The following is a 13,977-nucleotide window of genomic DNA, read 5'->3' on the forward strand; positions in this document are numbered from 1 at the left end:
AAGAAAAAATGTAGCAATAAAAGGGTGTTTTGCTGAGTGGTTTACAGTGACTAGTGAGCACTGCAAGGATTAGTCTGGGAGCACAACTAGACACAATATTTCTATGATTTAGACGAGGAAATCAAATGTAATTTATCCAGGTTTGCAGATGATACACAGCTAGGCAGAACTGTGAACTGAGAGGAGGATGCAGAGAGGCTCAGTAAGATTTGTACAAGTTGCAGGAATGAACAAATATATATCACGTAAAGTACAGTATCCATTTTGTGACAATCAGATTGGAAAATTATCTGAATGATGAGTGACAGGGAAATGAGAGGAACAAAGATGTGTGTCTGTATGCTGCAAAAAGTGGCATGCAGGTGAAGCAGACGACGTGTTGGCCTTCATTGCTGGAGAAGCAAGAAGCTGAAATCGTAAAGGCCTTGGGGACAGCTCACGATGAGTACTGTGTGAAGTTCTGATTTCCTGATCTGAGGAAGGACGTGCTTGTTATGGAGGGGGTATAGTGTAGTGTCATTACACTGATTCCTTGGAAGAGCATATAGAGAAAATGGGTTGATTAAGCTTATATTGAATAGTGTTTGGGAGCAGCAAAGAAAATTAAATATTTATTACAGGAGTAAATGTAACCAAAGGCCAGGAGTGTTGGGACTAAAAATGTGGGATAAACCAGGACTGAGCTGAGGAGACATTTCTTCACTCATAAGGTGGCAAGTTTTTAAGAATTCTCTACAACAGAAGAAAGTTGAATTCCAGACATTAAATACACTCAGGAAGTAGATGTCATTTTCAGGGCTCAAGGGACAACGGGGAGCAAGTAGGAACAACATACAGAATGCCAGAACAGGTCAGAAGAGCTGAATGGCCTACTTCTGTTTCTATGTTTCTTTGGGATAATGCAAAAGGGTGAAAAGTCTGAATAGCATACCTGCAAAACACTAATATTCCTTGTAGGTCCTCATAACTGAGCCCAGCTCTTTTCAAATACTGTACTCTCCTCAAACACTACAATAGGTACCCGAATTTTCAAAGTGTCCGAGATCAAAAAGGGAAATAAAGTTGCACTATAAAACCTAACACTCAAATTACATTGATACCAGATATCAGGGATAATTTTTAAAAATTTGTTTTTGAGAAATAGATAACAAAGGGTAAAATATTCATGGCATCACCTGAGTTGTGGTGTGAGGAATGAGTGGATGTAATGTACTTAATATTTCAGTAATATTGTAAACACACTATTTAATTAAGCACTCTTTGTTGTTTAGATAATTCATTATGGGTTATATGTAAGACGTACATGAATGGCATACGTCATATTTGTGCGCCTCACTGAAGTAAACCCATTTTCTCAGCTCCCGTGTTTTACTTTCGATTAATTCCTGGAGTTACAAAACAGTGGAGAAGCAGTTGTTCAGTGATTAATCAGTGTGTAAATTAATGAGACTTTCATAATGGTGCAAATGCTTCCATAGATTCTTTCTTTCCCTAATACCCACCCTCAAATTGGCTACTGTAAATTGTTCCTAGTGTGTAGTGAGGGATAGATTCTGGGCGCTGAGTTGCAGGAAGGTGATGCGACGTGGAAGAACAGGTTACAGGAAAACATTAGTGGGAAATGAGACTGCCCTGCAACATTGGGTCAAAATAGCATTCTCTTATGCGACAGTGTGAAAGCAGTATCTCCACGATTTAACCAATCAATTTTCCCAGTGGAGACAACAGATTTTCTACATCAAGTAGCACATTCACATTTAATTTCAACAGTGATATGAATATATATTTTATATATTTGATGACATTTAAAATAACACATCAGTGATACATACTGCATTTATGTTTTCCAACTCGTTGAAATATGAAAGCTTCTGCTGAATACTCTCAGCGAGGTCAACTAGCTCAGACTGTTAAAAGAAGAAAAATATGAAACATGTTGCAGAAATGAAATTAATGATACCAAGATATTTTAATATTTCCAATAATGTTGATGCTTTCACATTTAAAAGATGGAATTTCCACAAGATACCACCCTCAAAGCATGTGGTGAACCCCAAAACTAATGGGTCACGTTAGCAGGAAACGAGATGAGTGACCCTAAAACTTCAAAACTTAAATTCACATTTCTGTAAATATGCATTCATATCAAATTGTTAATGTTAATTCTTTCTTGGTGATGAGCCACATTTACCATTAGGTGTCAGCATGAGAGAAAACTCCACACATCTGAATTAGTCCAATTTACAGAGTACAAGAGCCTCAACGGAATACACTAAAGAGCAAGCATGATATTGTTGGATTGGACTGTATAATTGTTACGTTCCGTGTAGCTTTTCTTTTTTATGTTTACTTGTAATTTTTACATAATTACCTATGTACATGTAACTGCTCAGTGTTTTTTTAGTGGTTGCATTCAGATAGGGGGTCAGGAAAGAGGAAGTAAACGTTTCCAACAGGGACTACGACCATGGGCAAAGGCAAACAGTCAATGTGCATACTTCAAATTCCAGTTCAAGCTCAGTTTATTGTCATTCAACCATACACATTTAGACCACCAAACAAAACAATGTTCCTTCAAACACACACACTACTTATGACTCATACACATAACATAAAAATATTACCACTAGTAAATTAATAATAAGGTGCATTTACAACACAAGTTAAAAAGTAAACAGTAAAAGTAAAAAGTAAAAGCAGTACTGACACTTCATACGTGATGAGAACTGGGTGGTGGCAGGAAGTTCGGTAATCTTACGGTCTGGGGAAAAACTGCTTCCCTTCCTAACAGTTTCTGTCCTGATGCTGTGGCACCTCCTGCTAATGGTCGGGGGTGAAAGGGATTGTTGGGTAGATGGGAGGGATCACTGAAAATGCAAAGGGCACCGAGTACGCAGCACTCCTGTTAAATATCTCTGATAGGTGGAAGAGGAAACCAATGATCCCCTCAGCAGTCCTTGCAATTCTTTGTAGACTTGCGGTCAGATGCCTTGCAATTCCCTGGCGCACCCGATGACCCCGTGATCTCCATCTCAGAAGCCGATGTCAGGGTAGTCTTTCAGGAGGGTAAACCCTCCCAAGGCAGCAGGCCCTGATGAAGTACGTGGTAAGGCTCTGAAAACTTGTGTCAACCAACCCTCAGGTGCATTCGAGGACATTTTCAACCTCTCACTGCTATGGTTGGAAGTTCCCACCTGCTTCATAAAGGCAACAATTACACCAGCACCCAAGAAGAGTGAGATGCCTTAATGACTATCGCCCAGAAGCACTCATATCTATGGTGAGGGAAGGCCTTGAGAGGTTGATCTTGAGAGAATGAACTCTGGTCTCGCAAGGACCTGGACCCACTGCAGCTTGCCTATAGGCTGATTTATACTTGTGCGTATGGGCTACGCTGTAGGCCTGATGTATACTTTTGCGTACCCCTACGCCGTAGCGAGCATGTGTAGTTGTGTCTGCGTCGCTCTGCAATTCACCACCAAAATGCTACTTGGCAGTGGGGTTTCTATGCCACTGTGTTGAGTTTCTTCATGAAACATGGACGAGGAAATGCATTTCAAATATTTTCGGATGTCAGCAGGTAGATTTGACGATTTGGTCTCCAACCATTTATTTCGCGTCAGTGTGCAGACATGGCGGAGAAAAGCAACCAGAAATGCGTAGGAAGAAATGCGATGCTACCAAGCGGACCAATCACAGCTATTACGGTCTGCGTCGCCACGACGCACGAGTTACATTTTTGGGGAGGTGCACATCACCCTATGGCGTACGGTACGTGGTACCTACGGCGTACATTTGTCGCACAAGTATAAATCAGCCTTATCACCCAATAGGTCTATGGCAGATGCAATCTCAATGCTTCTTCACATGGCCTTAGATCACCTGGACATTACAAACATCTATGTCAGGATGCTGTTCATTACTCTGCATCTAACACCATCATTCCCACAGTCCTGGTCAGTAGGTTACAGAACCTGGGCCTCTGTACCTTCCTCTGCAATTGGATCCTTGACTTCCTAGCCAGAAGATCACAATCTGTGCAGTTTGAGGAGATTTGGTTTGTCACCCAAAACACTTGAAAACTTCTACATATGTACCATGGAGAGCATTCTGACAGGCTGCATCACTGTCATATGGGCAGGGGTGGGTGGGGGGGGGTCTACTGCACAGGACCAAAAGAAGTTACAGAAAGTTGTAAAATTAGTCAGCTCCATCTTGAGTAGTAGCCTCTGTAATATCCAAGGAGCAGTGCCTCAGAAGGGCAGCGTCTATCATTCAGGACCCCCATCACCCAGGACATGCCTTCTTCTCATTGTTGCCGTTAGGAAGGAGTACAGAAGCCTGAAGGCACACATTCAGTGATTCAGGAACAGCTTCTTCCCCTTTGTGTGGCACATGGCCAAGTGGTTAGGGCGTTGGACCAGCGATCTGAAGGTCGTGTGTTCGAGCCTCGGCCAGGGCAGCATGTATGTCCTTGAGCAAGGCACTTGACCACACAATGCTCCAGTCTACCCAGCTGAAAATGGTACCGGCAAAAATGCTGGGGGTTAACCTCGTGATAGACTGGCGTCCTATACAGGGGGGAGTCTCATACTCTGTTGCTTCACACCACAGAAACCAGCATAAGCACCGGCCTGATGGGCCAGAAGGCTCGTGGCACCTTCTTCCTCTTTGCCATCTGATTCCTAAATGGACATTGAACCTATTTTACCTCATTTAAAAAAAAATTTGATTTTGCACAATTTTTAATTTAACTATTTTATATATATATATATATATATACACACACACACACACATACATGTATATTTACTGTAATTGATTTACTTATTTTGTTTCTATATTATCATGTATTGTATTGCTGCTATTAAGTGTACAAATTTCACGACCAGTGCTGGTGAGGACACTCTCGATGGTGCTCCTGTAAAAATGGGTTAGAACGTGGGGAGGAGAGCCTCAATTGCCTTAATCTCCTTGCTGCTGTGCTTTCTGGACACAGTTGGTATAGAGGGCCAGGTGAGATGGTCTGTTAGTGCATTCCTCCCAGAAACTTGGTCCCTCCACACAGGAGCCATGTATGTGCAGTGAGGAGTGGTCAGCCTGCACTTCCTAAAGTCCACAATCATCTCTTTGATCTTGTCCAAGTTGAGACTCATGTCTTTATGCTTGCACTATTCTAACAGCCACTCTACATCTTCTCTGGACACCGTCTTGTCGTCGTGTTGATAAGGTTGAACATGTAGCCGAGGAACGCCAGTGCTCAGTGATGGAGCTCGAGATGTTTCTGCCAGCTCAGGCAGACTGTGGCCTTCTTGTCAAGTTGTCCAGGTTGCAGTGTTGAGACCCAACGAGGACAGTTCACCCACCAGCTTCTGAGGGGTGATTGTATTAAGTGCCAAGCTGAAGTCGATAACAGCATCTTGGTGTATGAGGCACCATTTTCCAGATCAGACAGGATGGAATGGAGTACAGAGGCCATGGCATCGTCAGTGGATTGATTTCAGCAATAGGCAAACTGGAAACGATCCAATGCAACTGCTCAAAGCTCATTATTGTACTTATGCAACACACACAAAATGCTGGTGAATGCAGCAGGCCAGGCAGCATCTCTAGGAAGAGGTACAGTCGACGTTTCGGGTTGAGACCCTTTGTCAGGACTAACTGAAAGAAGAGATAATAAGAGATTTGAATGTGGGAGGGGGAGATCCAAAATGATAGGAGAAGACAGGAGGGGGAGGGATGGAGCTAAGAGCTGGAAAGTGGACTGGCAAAAGGGATACGAGGCTGGAGAAGGGAGAGTATCATAGGACAGAAGGCCTTGGAAGAAAGAAAGGGGGAGAGGAGCACCAGAGGAAGATGGAGAACAGGCAAGGGGTTATTGTGAGAGGGGGAGAGAGAGGGGGAGAGGGGGGGGAGAGAGAGGGGGAGAGGGGGGGGGAGAGAGAGGGGGAGAGGGGGGGGAGAGGGGGGGGAGAGGAGGGGGAGAGAGAGGGGGAGAGAGAGGGGGAGAGAGAGGGGGAGAGAGAGGGGGAGAGAGAGGGGGAGAGAGAGGGGGAGAGAGAGGGGGAGAGAGAGGGGGAGAGAGAGGGGGAGAATTAAAATAAATAAGTAATAAATTAGGGATGGGGTAAGAAGGGGAGGAGCGGCGCTAACAGAAGTTAGAGAAATCAATGTTCATGCCATCAGGTTGGAGGCTACCCAGACGGAATGTAAGGTATTTTCCTCCAACCTGAGTATGGCTTCATCTCGACAGTAGAGGAGGCTGTGGATAGACATATCAGAATGGGAATGGGACATGGAATTAAAATGTGTGCCCACTGGGAGATCCTGCTTTCTCTGGCGGACAGAGTGTAGATGTTCAGTGAAACGGTCTCCTAGCCTACGTCAGGTCTCGCCAACATATAGCAGGCCACACCGGGAGCACCGGACATAGTATATCACCCCAGCCGACTCACAGGTGAAGTGTCACCTCACCTGGAAGGACTGTCTGGGGCCCTGAATGGTGGTGAGGGAGGAAGTGTAAGGGCAGGTGTAGCACTTGTTCCGCTTACCAAGATAAGTGCCGGGAGGGAGGTCAGTGGAAGGGATGGTGGGGGGGGGAACAAATGGACAAGGGAGTCGTGTAGGGAGCGATCCCTGCGGAAAGCAGAAGGAGGAGGGGAGGGAATGATGTGCTTGGTGGTGGGATCCCGTTGAAGATGGCGGAAGTTACGGAGAATTATATGTTGGACACTGAGGCTGGTGGGCCTGCTGTATTCCACCAGCATTTTGTGTGTATTGCTTGAATTTCCAGCATCTGCAGATTTCCTCATGTTTACGTTATTGTACTTATACTTAGAGTTAAAATACTGTACATCTTTCTGAAAACATAAGGACTCACACAGACCTCCAATCTTCACTCTTTGATAATACCTTTACCATGAAATGCCTTAATGTCTACTACATCAGACCATTTCCGTAAATTGCTTCGTATCAATTCCCTTGAGACTCTCAGCCTCTTTAGAGCCAGAGTATCATACTAATTTATCGAACAACGTGTGAGAATTACACACACCACAAACACACATTACTGTTTCGCAACACAACTTTCCTACCTGTTCTCTCAGGAGCTGCTCACACGCTTCATGAAGCGTGCCTGTTTTAGTTGATACAAATAGATACTGTTTCTGCAAAGACTCCAAATGCAGCAAGGCAGCGTTTACATCATTCAGTATTGCATCACACTGCTCCTGAAAGCCATAGAGATAATCCCTCAATTCTCTAAGACAAAGAACAAAAGCATGTTATACACTAAAATGAGTTTAACACACTTGAGATTAGGAGACAACAATATCGAGTAAACATAAAAATCAATAGACATAGTTCTGATCACCCTACTACAGGAAGGATGTTGGGGCTTTGGAGAGGTTTACCAGGATGCTGCCTGGTTTAGAGGGCCTGTACTACCACGAGAGGCTGGATAAACTTGGGTTGTTTTCTCTGGAGTGTCGGAGGCTGAGGGGAGATCAGATAGAGGCTTACAGGATTATGAGAGCCATAGGTAGAGTGGACAGAGAGTATCTTTGTCCCAGGGTTGAAATGTCTAATACCAGAGGGTATGCATTGCAGGTGAGAGGGGTTAGGTTGAAGGAAGACGTGAGGAGTAAGTTTCTATTCAGAGTGCAGTGGATGCCTGGAAGGTACTGCCTGGTATGGTGGTAGAGGGAAATACATTAGAGGCTTTTAAGAGATGTTTATATAGACATATGGATGTGAGGAAGATGGAAACATATGGACATTGTGTAGGTAGAAAGGATAACTTTGTTTTTTTTTACTTTTTAACTGGTTTGGCACAACACTGTGGGCCGAATAGCCTGTTCTGAGCTGTACTCTTCCATGACAAAATGATAAGTTATTTAAAACTGATACTCTTTCACAGGGCTGCTCACTTCTACATCCTTCATACCATTTCCAGATAAAACAAAAAGGATCGGTTTTAATTTAGTACGGGTTGAGCATCCCATATCCAAAATTTGAAACCTTTGAAATCCAATTTTTTTTGTTTTGAGTGCTGACATGACATCACATGGAAAATTACACAAGGTGCTGGGAAGGTCCTAAGTGATGCACAGTTCTGAGAAGCAACCTCACATGTGTAATGAAAAGTTGATGAAAAATGGATAAAGTGAAAAATGAATATCTCCACGCATTTTGAAAGGGTGGTTTTGTCAGTGTCAGAGTGAACAGTGTGCTGACCACGAAACAAGCAGAGACCTATCAAGACAAACTGAAAACTGAAGGTAATTGCTATGCTGTGGGTATTTCACTTCAGCAGTTTCTGCAAAAGCAGTGTCCTGCTGGCGGAATGTTTTGGGTAAAAAGCCACATTGTCCAACTAAGGTATGTTGTGTCAGCCATTCAGGATGGCAGAACCAGGAGAAAGTTCTAGAGAGAGCAGGGTGGAGAGAGATTTGTGACAGACAGCAGCCTGGTAAGGGGTCTTTTTGGCGGGAGCTGCGGAGAGGACAGGAGGGAAGATGCCTGAGAATGCTGTGGCAAGGAGCGTCCCTGTTGCATGAAGTGCTTTGTCCAGATGGATGGTCCCAGGAGAAAGGGCCAATACTCCCGAGAGAGAACCCGATTGTTGGAGATGGATTTCAAGCGGTTCAGAATGTGGCGTGTGCTTCCACGCAGACCATGGGTCCAGCGTGTGAGTTAACTCCAGGATGAGCTCTAACTTTATGTGCACATTGGACTGATTTAACCGTAATGGGCCTTTTTATTTATTTTTTCTTTTCTCTTTCCTACTAACTGTTCGATAAAGCTGAAATTTGTAAATATATTTTCTTTATAATTTTATGAGGCGTAAGATCTGTTATTTCTTGCTGACAATTGTGTAGGGACAGTATTTACAGAGCATTTGCTCCAGTCAAGGTTTCTTTAATCGGAACATCATGACATTCCTGTTTGGTTCAACCCCAAATCATACCGACCATGAATGTATATTGTTTGTGAAAGGTGTAACACCGCTGAGTCACATGGCTGTTAGCGGAGCCGGCCAATGAGTCAATTTGCTAACGAGCCCAGTGAGGGGGCTACATAAACTAGACAAATAGATAACTCCAATCCTGGCTTAGCTGTAGTTGAAGGCAATTTTATTATTCACCAACGTGTTACAGTACGCAAGAAGCCAGTGTAAAGACAGTACTTCTCGGCCTTCTAATGAAAGGCAGATTCAAACACTGATCAAAACTCCCTCGACTTCCAACAGATGTTACTATCTACTAAATGAAACACACAAACAAATATATAATGGACGTCCTAATGTCGAAGACTAATTGCTTAACAATGCTGTAATGAGCAATGAACAGCTGTGAACTTACAATTAGTGAGATCAGTAATTAGAGATAACAACCACCCAAATCAGGGAAGAGATAATAAGGATTCTCAGCCTGTACTGCAGCCAAATGAGCTTTCTACTCTGATTTCTACTGTATACATAATGTTCACGCATGCATTGTCAGCTACCAACGTTGTTTCTCAGAAAATGCCTGGTATTCATGTTCTTTACTCAAAATATTCAAAAACCTGTTTTATCCAATAAATCCCACTTGAAATACTAAGCAAAATGCATTACGGATTATGCATTCAACATATATTAGGACAAAGTGTAGAGACCGAGTACATTGGGATGGTCCGTTCTTAAACAGACTGACAGAAGTGAGGCCAATTGTTTCCCTCAAGCGTCTGGTGTAAGACACTTTCTCAGCTATACCAGTACTCGTTTCAGAAAGCTAACTGCTGCCGCCCAGCAGGCTTCTCAATCACTTGTTAACTGCCCCTTGAGGAGTAAATCGTGAAGAGAATTTAATTTCCAGGAAAAAGAAATTAGCTTAACGCTTCCAAATCTCCAAATCCCACTGCTGTTATGTGATATTTTCCAAATTGAATAACTACCTGTATTTTAATTCCTCATCTTGATCCATTTGCGTCTGAATTTTGGAGAAACAGGAAAAGAACTGCAGGAACAAAGAGAGAGAGAAGTAATTAATGAGCTAACAGGGCCATTTGTGATGCCTTCCACAAATACTCTGCTGAGAAATTATGCACAAAAGTGTGTGCAAGAAGGAACCAAGAGCAATAAACAATCTGCTGGAGGAACACACAAATGCTGGAGGAACTCAGCAGGCCAGGCAGCAACTATGAAGAAAAATGGACAGTCGATGTTTTAGGTCAACTCTTCATTTGGTGCAGTCTATTGTGTCTCAAGTCTGCTGGGGGAAAAAAATCAGTTCCAATGCAGGGTCTTGACCCAAATTGTTGACAAATCTTTCACTTCACAGTTGTTGCTTGACCTACTGATTTGCTGCTCTAGGCTCAGCAATGGTAGTCTTGAGTCACCAAACTCTTTCACAGAGCTGGTGCTATGTCATGGCTCCCATAATTTCTTTTTGTGATATAAAGGAGGAATGTACGACTTGGGCTGATCTTTTATTCTGTCTGCATCTTGATGCATCCAGACATGGAAAGAGAATCATCTACAATGGTTTCACTGCAAACACCCACAATGCTCTTGTCCTTGGAGAAACATCCTGGTTTTTTCTTCTGTATACAACTCAAAACAAAATGTTGAAACATTTTCAGTCAACATTATGTCAAGCAGCACAGCAGTGCAGTGCAGAAGCCTTACAGTCATCTCTCTCAATCCTTCCACTGCTTCCAGTTTAGCACACTGCTTACCTCTCCCACATCCTTTCTCCTCCAGTGGTTAGTGGAAGGAGAAATTTCCTCTGATGAACTTTGGTGGCAGGCAAAACCTCATTCTTAAGCAACAGATTCCTTGTCCTGCAATGAGCAGGGCATGGTTGAACCAAACCAATTACAATGGTTCTAATTTATAGCCATCAGTTTCTTTATTTGAAAGAGGAATGAGGTAGAATACAAAGCAGGAAACTACAGACAACTTGGCTTAACACCTACCATATATCACAAATCATTATTAATACGCAGAAAATTCAAGTAATTTAGCAAAGCCAACATGGCTTTGTGAAATGTTTTTGTTAAAAGTTTTGCAAAACTACGAATGTTAAGGGCTAGACACAAAAGGAACAACTGTGGTAACCCACTTTCTGGCACACACGAACCGGCTCACAACAGCACGTGCAGGCAGAGGGCCGGCCCCAAAAAGGGTGCCAGGCCATCTTCGCCAGCAGGGGAAAAATCCCGTACGCGGAAAGGGTCTGGGAATATGCATTCCCCACAGCAGTCCCGCCCCAGGGAGGGCGGGAATGGGAAGGCTTTAAAGCAGGCCGCGAAGTTTGAATAAATCTCTTTCATCGCAACTCTAACTCACCGACTCTGTGTGGTTATTCTAGCGCTGTGTGTAGCACACTGCTACAATTGGTGACCCCGACGGCCCAAACGATATTTGGACCAGAGATGACCGACGCTGCATTTGTTCATGCAGTTTCGTTAAAACTGCCAAGCTTCTGGACGCTGCGACCCCAATTATGGTTCGAACAAGCAGAAGTACAATTCCACATTCGGCAGATAACCTCAGAGTCCACTCGTTACTACTACGTGCTGAGCTCACTCGACCAGGAGACAGCTGCACAAGTTGAGGAGTTTATACAGTCGCCCCTGGAGGACAGCAAATACAGAGCATTCAAAGCTCTGCTCATAAGGACTTTCGGACTCTCACGGTGCGAACGAGCACGCCGCTTAATGCACCTGGATGGTTTGGGAGACAGACCACCGTCAGCACTAATGAACGAGATGCTGGCCCTGGCTGAAGGACACAAACCCTGCCTCATGTTTGAGCAGGCGTTCCTAGAGCAACTGCCTGAGGACATCTGCCTGCTGCTGTCCGACGTAGATTTCAGCAACCCCCGGGAGGTGGCAGCCCGAGCAGATGTGCTGTGGAATGCCAGGAAAGAGAGAGGGGCGTCCGTCGCACAGATCACCAAGCCGCGTGCCCAACGACAGACCAGACCAGGCCCGGCAGCAGAGCCTACAAAACCCGGTGACAGGAGTGAGGAGCCCAACGAACAATGGTGTTTCTACCACCAGCGGTGGGGCACAGAGGCCCGCCGCTGCAGACCACCCTGCAAATTCCCGGGAAACGCCAGGGCCAGCCGCCGCTGATAGCTATGGCGGCTGGCCATCAGGACAGCCTCCTGTATGTCTGGGACAAGCAGTCGGGACGCCGCTTTTTGGTCGACACCGGAGCGGAGATCAGTGTCTTACCTCCAACGAGTTACGACACCTGCAACAGAGAACCGGGACCCACCCTGAGGGCCGCTAATGGCAGCACAATACGAACCTACGGCACCCGCACGGTGCAGCTACAGTTCAGCTCCAGCCGGTTCACGTGGGACTTCACACTGGCTGCCATGGCCCAACCATTCCTGGGGGCGGATTTTCTGCAAGCCCACAGCCTGCTGGTTGACCTGCAAGGGAAGCAATTAGTCCACGCCAAGACTTTTCAAACGTTTTCCCTGGGTGAAGCACAGTTGCCAGCCCCACACCTGGACTCCATCACGCTGTCGAACGACGAATTCACCAGGGTTCTGGCGGATTTCCCACCAGTACTGACACCACAGTTCACAGCAGCCATGCCCAGACACAGAGTACAGCACCACATCCCGACCCAGGGACCACCCCTCCACGCCCGTGATCGAAGGCTTCCCCCGGACAAGCTCCGACTGGCGAAGGAGGAGTTCAAGAAGATGGAGGAATTGGGAATCATACGACGGTCTGACAGCCCATGGGCCTCCCCCCTTCACATGGTGCCCAAGGCAACGGGGGGCTGGAGACCATGCGGTGACTACCACAGACTGAACGAGGCTACAACGCCAGACCGCTACCCTGTGCCGCACATTCAAGACTTCGCAGCAAACCTACACGGCGCAAGGATCTTTTCCAAGGTAGACCTCGTCCGGGGATACCATCAAATCCCTGTACATCCAGACGACATCCCCAAAACAGCACTTATCACCCCGTTCGGACTTTTCGAATTCCTCCGAATGCCATTTGGTCTAAAGAATGCCACACAGACTTTCCAGCGGCTAATGGACGTGGTGGGACGCGACCTGGACTTTGCATTCATCTATTTGGACGACATCCTCATAGCCAGCAGTAGTCGGCAGGAGCATCTGTCCCACCTCTGCCAGCTCTACTCCCGCCTGAGCGAATTCGGCCTTACAATCAATCCAGCCAAATGCCAGTTCGGACTCGACACCATCAACTTCCTGGGCCACAGGATTACTAAAGACGGGGCAACCCCGCTGCCCGCCAAGGTAGACGCGGTCCGCAACTTCCCCCTACCCAACACAATCAAAGGCCCGCAGGAATTCGTAGGTATAGTGAATTTCTACCACCGTTTCCTCCCCTCAGCAGCCCGAACCATGCAACCCCTGTTCACTCTAATGTCGGGTAAGGGCAAGGACATTACCTGGGACGAAGAGGCCGCAACCGCTTTCGTTAAAAGCAAAGAAGCCTTGGCAAACGCCGCGATGCTAGTGCACCCCAGATCGGACGTTCCTACTGCCCTCACGGTGGATGCATCCAACACAGCAGTCGGTGGCGTGCTGGAACAACTCATTGAGGGTCGCTGGCAACCCCTGGCGTTCTTCAGCAAACACCTACGACCACCTGAACTCAAATACAGTGCTTTCGACTGGGAGCTATTAGCACTATACCTGGCAATCCGGCATTTCAGGTACTTCTTAGAAGGTAGGCCCTTCACCACGTTCACAGACCACAAACCGCTTACCTTTGCGTTCACGAAGGTGTCCGACCCCTGGTCATCCCGCCAGCAGCAACATCTGTCCTACATCTTCGAGTACACGACGGATATCTGGCATGTCTCTGGAAAGGACAACGTCGTGGTGGACGCACTTTCCAGACCTACCATACAGGCCCTGTCCCAGGGGGTGGACTATGCAGCGCTGGCAGAGGCACAGCAGGCAGACGCTGAGATCCTCAGTTACAGGACTG

At 45.8% G+C, this 13,977-nt stretch overlaps 1 protein-coding gene across 2 annotated transcripts in view; it reads right to left on the bottom strand.

Moving 5' to 3' along the window:
- cog3 (component of oligomeric golgi complex 3) overlaps positions 1 to 13,977 on the bottom strand; it is an 84,769-nt gene that overhangs the window by 51,282 nt on the left and 19,510 nt on the right. For both annotated transcript variants that reach the window (XM_072260804.1, XM_072260805.1), the window contains exons 3-5: positions 9,937 to 9,998; positions 7,095 to 7,260; positions 1,833 to 1,907 (exon numbers count right to left, since the gene is read on the bottom strand). In XM_072260804.1, coding sequence (XP_072116905.1) covers positions 1,833 to 1,907; positions 7,095 to 7,260; positions 9,937 to 9,998 — 303 coding nt within the window. The remainder of the gene's footprint in view (positions 1 to 1,832; positions 1,908 to 7,094; positions 7,261 to 9,936; positions 9,999 to 13,977) is intronic.

The sequence above is a fragment of the Mobula birostris genome, chromosome 6 (genome assembly GCF_030028105.1).
Source record: "Mobula birostris isolate sMobBir1 chromosome 6, sMobBir1.hap1, whole genome shotgun sequence".
In the NCBI taxonomy this organism is placed as follows: domain Eukaryota; kingdom Metazoa; phylum Chordata; class Chondrichthyes; order Myliobatiformes; family Myliobatidae; genus Mobula; species Mobula birostris.